Source organism: Merops nubicus, unplaced genomic scaffold (assembly GCF_000691845.1).
Source record: "Merops nubicus isolate BGI_N331 unplaced genomic scaffold, ASM69184v1 scaffold2852, whole genome shotgun sequence".
NCBI classification, from domain to species: Eukaryota; Metazoa; Chordata; class Aves; order Coraciiformes; family Meropidae; genus Merops; species Merops nubicus.
The window spans coordinates 7,692-17,640 of record NW_008591375.1 but is presented as its reverse complement, the minus strand read 5'-3'; the positions used below and the strand labels follow the sequence as shown (position 1 = coordinate 17,640).

Here is a 9,949-nt window from a genome sequence, read left to right as displayed (position 1 = left end):
GAGTGTATAAATACAGCTGCCTGTGGAGATTAAAGCGGAACACTGACGAACCTTCTGTGAAGTGTGTCGTGATTCTGGGGCTCCCCGCGCAACACATCATCTTTGAAGGTCCCTTCCAACTTTGCATTTTTATGATTCCATGATTCTAGGCGATTATCCCACTTTACTCAGCACCCATTAGAATACATCTGGAACATTGGATCCAGTTTTGACACTTCCAGTACAAGAAAAATCTTAATAAACTTGAGCCAGTTCAGTGGATGGTCACCAAGATGGTTGGTGACCAATCAGAATGGGGAGGTGATTGTGCCCTTGCACTCAGCACTCATGAGACTGCACCTTGAGTACTCTGTGTCCAGTTTTGGGCACCACAGGATAAGAAGGACATGGAGGTGCTGGAGCAGGTCCAGAGAAGGGCAATGAGGCTGGTGAGAGGGCTGCCTTATGAAGACAGGATACCTTATGAAAACATTCCTTATGAAGACAGGATGAGGGAACTGGGGTTGTTTAGTCTAGAGAAGAGGAGACTGAGAGGAGACCTTATTGCTCTCTACAACTACCTAAAAGGAGGTTGTAGTGAAGCTGGTGTTGCTCTCTTCTCCCAAATTACTGATGACACGATGAGGGGAAATGGCCTCAAGTTGTACCAGGGGAGGCTTCAATTGCATATTAGGAAGAATTTCTTCACTGAGAGAGTGGTTAGGCGCTGGATTGGGTTGCCAAGGGAGGTGTTGGAGTCATCATCCCTGGAGGTGTTCAAACACTGAGTAGATGTAACACTTGTGGCTATGGTCTAGTGGTTAGGGAAATGGTGGGATGTAGGTTGGACTTGATGATCCTAGATGTCTTTTCTAACCATAGTGATTCTATGGTCAGGGTGCCTGAACACAGGCCGTATAAGTTGAGGGAACTGGGCCTATTTATTTTGCAGAAGAGAAGGCTTTAAGGGGACTGAGCTAAAGCCTTCCAAGAAGGTTGTAGAGGAGATAGAGCTAGGCTCTTTACTGAGGTGCATGGTGGGAGAATGAGAGACAATTGTCATCAATAGAAACAGAGGAAGTTGTGACTGGATATAAGGAGAAAAAAAAAATACTCTACAAGGATAATTAAGCATCAGAACAAGTTGCTCAGAGGTCATGGCATCACCATCCTTGGAAGTTTTCAAGACTGAGAGATGGCAGGGGGACTGTAACTAATACCAACAAAGAGGAAAGAGAGGCTTTGTTTTTACATGCCTGGTATTATGTGTTCTAGTTTTAGAATCTGAAATGACAGAACTTGCATAGGATAGAAAAACCTTTCTTCCCTTACCCTCCACCATAATTTCTTCCCACAAACAGTCCAATTATGTACTCCCTGTGGGGAAGGTGGCACCAGCTGATACTACACGAGGTTGAGTTCCACTCAGAGTAGAAAAGCAGAAGAAAGTATATGTGCTACTTTCCATCAAATCACTTTCAGTAGTGTCCAAGTGTTATAATACTTTCTCTGCATTGAATGAAATATCTCTGCTAGGGAAGCATATCCCTTCATTTAAGGCCACCAAACAAAGCATCTTGCAGGAGTCAGTTTTAATACAGGTGGAAAACACATAACCAAGCCTTTTGGCATGTTCTAAAACTGGTCATGGAACAACACAATGAGCTGTACTGCCAACTCTGTATAAAGTCAAGACTCAGTAAGAGCTACATCTCCATTGAACTGGGGGGGGAGAAAAAAAGGGAAGATGACCAGCATTCTTAAATTAAAAGGGGAGGAGGTAAATTTGGAGAAAAACCTATTTGTCTGCATTCAGCTCCTCGATTTAAATAGCTGTTTTCTGTTCCTTTATATTAGGAAACTGTGTATGCTTCAGGTTTTTTTAAAATCTGGTTGAAAGGAAAGACACTGTTTTGAAAATTATCCATAAGACTTTCATTTGCAAAATCATTTTTAAACTTTAAAAAGTTACCTCATTAAAAGAAGAAAGGTTAAGCTTTTTAGCAATGAACTTCTTTAAATGCAAGACTGTTGCTTGTGCTGAGCAGCGGATCCATTTTCGTTTCAATCCACGTAATTTGCTGCTATTGCATTCCAAGCAGATGCTTACCTTCAGAAAAAGCAAACATAGTCAGAGCTAGTTGACAGAATTTTCTGCAGTCCCCATTATGTATTTCATATACAGCATTTATTAGTCCAACAAAAAGGTGAAAATGTAGAAAACCAGTATTCTTTAAAACAAAATGCATGCAGTGTCATTAAAAAAAAAAAGGTTGTCCTGTATTTTGTCAGCTTACTGTTAAGCACCATTCAACTCAAAAGGGATCTGGACAAAAGTTGAAGGCAGAACTTTAGGGTTGCCTTGTTCCAGAGCTTTATTCTAACTGCAGAGGTTACAACTAGTTCAGAAGAAGCCTAGGTCAAGACCAAAGCAAGATATATAATATGAAAACATGTCAGGACCCTGAGCTCATTCCCCTCTTCCCTGGGGGTTTGGTTGCCTGAGCTCAGGGCCAATGTTGATAAGCAGCTGTATGACCATGAAAGTGTTGTGAAGCTGTTTGAGAAAAAGCTTGAAGAATTTTCAGTGTGAGCTCACTCTGCTTTACTTAGCATAATTTAAGCTGAAGCTCCCTCTGTTGATTGGTCCCCCTATATGAGCTACATTGCAGCTGCGTTCATAGCCTAGACCCTAACCCACAGATTAGACTTCCTGGTTTGACCTTGGATGTGTTGCATCACTATGGACTTGGCTTGGTGATCACTGTACTGTGTATGACTGACCTTGGTTACTGTCGTCTCTGGACCTGACTTCAACTTGCTGATTCACTTTCTGGCTTAACCTTGGACCTGCCTCATCACTAAAGATTTACCTGATGATCACTGAACTGTGGCTGAATCTGGTCACTGTCACCAGAGATGCTATGGTCTCCTTAATCAAGTATTGTGGGACTGCACCCATTATTGGTGAGGTCAGCACTCTGTCTGCCTTGCTGTCACTTGGCTTCTGGCTTGCCTGCTATTATGGAGCAGCAGACTGCCCTTGCTGCTTCCTGACAAAACCATTATCACTTTTTAATGACTGCTTCTAATCTCTGAATTCAGTAACATAGTTCAATATTTAAGGCATGTTTTAAAATAATATTTTGAATTTTAAAATTTACTGATGCAGATGATATAACAAAATTTTGAAGTTCAAAAGATTATATGGGAAAAGATGGCCTTTTGATCTCTGTGCTTCAATTCCCTCTTCTTTTCTCAGGCATCTATCTTCTTTATTTAGTCTAAGCACTTTAAGATAAGTTTTATTCTGTGCACTTAAATGATCTGATACAAAGCCCAGTACATCTGGATACTACCATTGTATCATTAAATAGAAAATAAATCCATATTTAATTTACTTTGGACACAGCCAGTTAGCAGGGAAACATGAAAGCAGTGACTTGTGTATTCCCATATCAAGTTTCATACTCAAGCAGGTTTTATATTTAAAACTTGACACAAAATACTAACGAAAAATGACTTTTCATACTAATTATTGAAATATATTCAGCCCCAATGCACCAGAGTGGCATGGGAGTAGATTCACAGATAAAGAGTCCAAATGACTTGAAATCTAGTTGAGATGAAGGCCAACACAGAGTTTAGCCAAAATTCAGAAAACTCAGAACTATGAGTTATAACTATCAAATGTTAACAAAGTTCTCAAAACCAAATTTTTCCACAGATACCTGAATAAAAAAAAATGAAGCTCAAGTTTACACAAAAGCATGGGGAAACACTGTATCTTGTCTCTGTCAGAAACAAAAAAGTTTATCAAAGAAAAATAATAATTTAGAGATAAAGTGGAAATACTAAATAAAACTAAGAAATGCCCTGTATCAGAAGTAAGCCCACCTGTTCATCACTTCGATGATAATCATTACCTTCTTCCTGCTTTTCTTCAGAAGTTTCTTTGTTTGAATTTTCATCTGGTTTAGTTTCACCTTACAGAAGAAACCAGAATATTACAATAATTAAATTAGACATTGAAATGCTGGGGTTTGAACCCCAAGCCCCCAAGTTAAGGCTGACATATGGGTGATTCCCACAGCCCTTCATACAGAGGTGGTGAGTTTGCCTTAGAGCTTCCCCCCAGGGTGCGGCCGGCCCTGCAGGGAGAGCCAGAAGGGAAATGAGCCCCAGGGGTCCCGCAGGGAGTTGACAAAGGTCAGGGGTCTGCTTGGGGATAAAAGCTGGGACCACTTGCAGGGAGTCAGGAGTGTCTGTCTGTGGAGTGCATTCTACAGAGCTTCCTGGTTCAGGGCAGACCTCCTGACTCTCCCTGGAGCTGGGCCCTGCTCTGTTTAGACCTTTGTGAATGCGGGCCAATCGGGTGAGAGTCACTATGTGGGCACCTTTCTCTTATGTGCTTAGCTTGCTGGTCTGGCTGTTTCCCATGCCAACTGTGGGCAACCTTGGGTCTCTGTTTGTACCACCTGTTGTTGGCTGAGTTGTGTTGTTTGTGGGATTGTTGGGGGTAGCATCGATTGTGTACCAGCTGATTGATCTGTTTGTACCCTCAGCGATCGTTCATGCAATGTTCTTCTTGTATACAATACAGTCTGTGTATTGGCTCATCTTTCTGCTGGTGCTATCATTTTTGTTGGGCCTGGTCACTGGCAGAACAGACATATCAGATGAGAAGCAATCCTGAAACAAAGTCAAGACTATAAGATCAATTGTGGGGTTTTTTTTTGTTTGTTTTTTAAGCAATTAGGCTTGTCAGAGCATGATCAGCTTCTATTCTAACAGGAAAAAAAGTTACAAAGCAGCTTTAATATTAGTAGCAGAGATGTGGACACTAATGCAAAGCTTCCCAAAACAATCAATTCAAGATACCTTGCTACAACTGTGTCAGGGCTCATTCACTCTTCTGTAAAACTGATATGTTCTCCAGACAGTCGCAAATTTGATAATTTTTTTGCCCTTGGATAAATACACACACATGTACATTTAAGTATAACCACCTGTTTTGCCAATTATGTGACCCAGCATAAAGGACACAGCCATCAGCAGAAAGCATACACAAATTTTATTGTTAATTCCAGCAAATACAGAAAGAATATAATATGGTTAACAGCAGGGGGAATAAGCAGGGTAATAGATCTACTCATAGCAGATGACATAACAAAGGAAGGAATAAGCCAAGTCAAAAGTCCAATCATAGTCATACAAAAGCTACTATAGTAATTGCCAAAGAGAGATGTTGCCAAATATGTTACCCTTGTCCTGTCCTGCCATTTCTGGGAACCCTGGTTGCAGCGAACAGTTAGGGGGCCCTTCCAGTATTGTGGAAAACCCTACATGGTGTGTCCACCCATAGGCAGGCTTCCCCCACCCACTGCGAGCGGGGCCTGCAAGCGGGACCAGCTCTTATACTGTTGAATAAACAACTCCAGTTGCATAAGCAACCTGCAAAACTAACTTCAAAAGTGGGACACTTGGTGTTGTCCTCCTTAATGGTTTTTGGCCAAAGTTGGCCAAGCCTTGAGAGAAAACCAAAAAGTATGTTTCTTCCTCTATTTTGGTTTTAATCACAAATTTCTCAGGATTGCTGGGTGTCTGTTCTACAGACACCCAACTAGTTTCCCAGTAGGGAGAAAAATCCTCTGCCTGGTTGTGAGAATCGTCCATATGCCAACTCTGATTCAGGGCTCAGGATTCAGACCACAGCACTTCACAACCACAGTATCACAAAATTACACTTAAGATCATCAGTTTCTGAAGTTAGTGCAAATAACTTCCCAGGACTGGGATAAAAAGTAACCTTTTCTTATCATAGAGTTCCCACTTAGATACTACTGAATATCTTCACCAGGAACACATTACAGCCAGCTAAAACAACACATTCTGTAAACAAATGTGATGCAAGACAATACTGCACTTAGATGGTGAGTTCATAGTGGTGAGATCTTGTATATAGTCCAATATATAAACACAAGCAAGCCTTGTACAATTATGAGTACAATTATAAGTGGTAACAAATATTAGCTAGACACCTACCTCTGACAGATCCTTTCAACAGCTTAATGGCAGTCTGCACCCCCACCCCAAGACAGAATAAACATAAGACCATTTACCATTGTGATGTGAATCTAGATGTTGCTTTGCAGAGCATGTCTCCCCTTTGATGTCCCCTGGTACTTCCATACCCAGTTTGTGATAGAATTCCCTCTGCTTTTTCATTTCCGCTGTTTAAAATTGTAAATATTAGTTATGTAAATTGTAAATATTAGTTATGTATTGTGCTCTAGCACAATATTTATCAAGGTATTCCAAAACTCTCCTCTGTTCTGTAAAAGAAGCTCGTCAGGTAGGAATTGGTATTAGCACTTTTTGCTACTTCTCTATTCTTGCTGCCATAATTGAGTTACCCCAGATCTTATTCTCAAAAGGGAGAATACTACCAAGTCATTTGCAGGGCTATTATTACACCATTATGTTATTACATATAAAACAAATTTTAAATATTGTACCATACTTTGTGGTTTTCCCCTTTCAATATTTCTGTCAAAATATTGCTTTTGAATTTTTATCCGTAATTCTGATTTTCAAAATCCTAGAAACAATTTTAAATATAATATCTTTGACTAAACATGCTTATAAATGGCCAACAATGTCCTCACTTGACAGCTTAATTGGATTGAAATATTTTACTTAAAAGTAGCATCACACCACTGAAAAATAATACTGAACAATTACTATAAAGCATTCCTTTAGTTCAACAGATTCATTATCAAAATAGATTATAAGAACAAAAATGCAAAGGTACCTGCTAGCAAAGGATTTAAGTACATGTTAGAAGAAAAATCCATTGAAATTAAGTTATGCTGTATTAGTATTCTACCTATGAGAACTCTGCAAAGGTGTCAAAAAAGACATGAGTTTATTAAATAAGAATGTATGCAAATTATAGAATGTCAACATGAAAAAGTTGTAGTCCTATTTAGGTTTACATAATGTTACTTTTCCTTGAAATAATAAAATTTTAAAAAGCATTGAAGTGTAGAGGAAAAGTAGTGCTATAACCAGAACAAGTGAAGATGGCATTTTTCATCCCCCCGTGAACGTTTTCCTCACTTCCTTCTTTTGTTAATGTAAAGGAACTATGTGTAAATCTAACATTCAGTAAAAATAGGTCACACATGAAAACTTACCATCTTGGAGGCCTGGCACAAGTTTATAAACAATATCTTGCATTGTTCTATCATGACTAGCAGGAGAAAAAGAAAAATTGAAGATTTAAATTAGCCATCTTGATTCAAAACATTTATCTTAAAGAGATTTAGTATTAAATTGACTCTACAAACCTCTAAGATCTTGTAAGAAATAAAAATATTTATCTTGAATAACTGAAATATCAAACATGAGATAACAGTAACAAGAAAGGAATGCAGCTAAGGTTCAGGCTAAGACAAGAACTGACAAAAGTTTAACAGAAATGCTAGGAAAGATTCTAGGAAGGATGGTCTTTATGATGCAAAGGATGGCATCCTGTGAGAGATGCCATATATCTGCATGTGTATCAGTAACATAATTCTCAAAATTGCTTGACAATTTTGACAAAAGCATTTCTTAATTTTCTATTTCTAGAAACTAGACTGTTTCTTACCCCTTTTAATTAATCTCTCGTGTTGCTAGGTTGTTTAGTTAACCATACTGGGCTTTTTAAAAAACATGTGGGAAAAAGCCCATAGGGGAAAAAAAAGATGACAAAGGAAAGAAACGTTGTGTTTGCTCTTATAATTCAGCATTTTACCCAAGAACAAAATCATATAGCTCAGAATTCCATCTAGCTAAAAAGAATGGAAGAAAAAAAGGCAGACCAATCCAGCACATAAGGAAGGAAATGGTAGGGAAGCAGGACTGGTTAAGATTCTAAACACTCATATTTTGAACCAAAGTTTAACTACAATATGCCATTTCCTGGATTACTCTAAACCAAGTCATTGCCTGAAAGGACCAGAACATTACCCTGATTTCTAAACTATAAATAAAATCCAATACATGCTAAAATGTCAACCTCAGCTGCTACCAAGGCATTAACCCCAGAAGAGTTTACAATAGCAAACTTCAGCTTTGACTCTCAGGTTAGGATTTTTAAATGTCATTTACAGACTGCAGGAACATCTCCAAAAACATTTCAATCTAAATGAATGATTTTAGCCACCAGCATGAGAGCAGAGGTGAGAATTTAACAGTATTCTTAATGATGAAATATGAAATGTGTTTGGTTTACCTATTCCCCAGATGGATGGGGATAAAATAGATCACAGATTCTTGTAACTAAGACATTATACAAAATTCCTCCTGATTAATTCTCTGTCAAAGAAACAACAGACTTCCAAAAGCAGGTTGGACAAAGGCTATCTGTTTTGATCTTTAAGGGGTAGTATTTTGTAACTAGATGAGGAAAATACTTCTCTAGGATGGCATCTTCATTTTTTGAAGCAGTAGAGCAAAGGACCTAGACTGAAGAAGGGGATCAATTTTTAAAAAGACATAATACTGTGCATTCAGTGTCCATAAGCAACTGTCAAATTCACTTCTAACTACTCAATTCGAGGCTATGCTCCCAGGACTCTTTTAGCATTGAAAACAGGCTTCTGAACCAATACGCAGATGTATTCCTGTCGCTTTACAGAGGACAATCATGTTGTCTTAAGTGCCATTTGTTTCTTCTTGGCTACTGGCATGGATTTATCATTACCGTTTTGTCATATTTTTAAAATATACTTTAGTACAGATTCTACATAATTCTCAGAAGATATAAGAAAAACTTATTTCTGACTACTGAAGGGGACTCAGTTTTGAGCAATTCAGAAAGTTTTTATAGTGCGTGCACAATTCTCAGTGAAAGTGGAGAAAGAATCAGATTCATTTTCTATAGCCACTTCTTCAAAAGCTGCACTAGAGCCTACACAACATGCAGCAGCCATTGTGAACACACTGTTTCAATACATTTCTATCAATAAAAGTTGCTATGGTACAAATCTCTAGTGCAGATCCAGCCAAGTCAGGTGGTATAAATATTTGACTGATACCTTTGAAATTTTTAAAATTAGAGGAAATTGTTGAAGAAAAAGAAAGGTCATGTACAAATAAACAGAAAATACACTGAAAAAGAAGGAAATTATGATACAACACCCCATTCATTTTAGGTCACACAGTAAGAGAGCCCTGTATGGGAATAGAAAGAAGTAGGCACAAATCTTTCAGAGACTGTCCCATTCAAGATGTTGAAGCCATCTGCACCTATGAACTAAACAGTTCTTTGAAAGACTAAATCAACAATAATGCTGTGTATTTGCAAAGTCTTTGAACACACCCTGTCAGTCACTGAAAACCACTGTCCAACTGCCAGTCATTGTTCTGAAGATTTAATAAAATCATGTAGATGTTCCATATGTGCAACCTCTATGATTCAGGCATAAAAACCAGGAAGTGACTAAATCACATTAAGCTTAACTCAGGAATTAAAGTTTATTGTGTTTGTCCAATTCAAGAGAAAAGGATTTGCTTCAAAAGATTTGTAAATTCACAGCAATAACTTAGCTCTTTTATATAAATATTCTCTTCTAATCAAGCTTCTTTATATATATTTAAAATATTAATAAGCAAAAATTGTAGACAGAAATTGTGCTGTATTTGAGAGATTTTTACAGCTTAGAGAGTAACTCTTTGTGCTTTTCCTTTCATACTGCACACTTACCCGATATACTGTAATGGATGGCTTTGGTGTATAACAATCCGACATGTTGGACAGGTGTTGTTTTCCTCCAAATATTTAACCAAGCAGCTTCTACAGACTAATAACAAGAACATTGATAATTAAAAAGAAATAAGATGTAGTTTGAAGAAACTTGTGAGGTCACTGGGGGTATCTGAGCGGGTTTCTGACATCCTTGGGCTGTGTCTGTGGAGGGAC

At 38.3% G+C, this 9,949-nt stretch overlaps 1 protein-coding gene across 1 annotated transcript in view; it reads right to left on the bottom strand.

The window, feature by feature from the left end:
* Positions 1-9,949, bottom strand: part of LOC103782453 (polycomb group RING finger protein 3-like) — a gene marked incomplete at its 3' end in the record, with an annotated part of 23,464 nt that overhangs the window by 5,853 nt on the left and 7,662 nt on the right. Inside the window, exons 2-6 of the mRNA XM_008950223.1 lie at positions 9,734-9,830; positions 7,179-7,234; positions 6,102-6,212; positions 3,877-3,965; positions 1,952-2,089 (exon numbers count right to left, since the gene is read on the bottom strand). Coding sequence (XP_008948471.1) covers positions 1,952-2,089; positions 3,877-3,965; positions 6,102-6,212; positions 7,179-7,234; positions 9,734-9,830 — 491 coding nt within the window. The remainder of the gene's footprint in view (positions 1-1,951; positions 2,090-3,876; positions 3,966-6,101; positions 6,213-7,178; positions 7,235-9,733; positions 9,831-9,949) is intronic.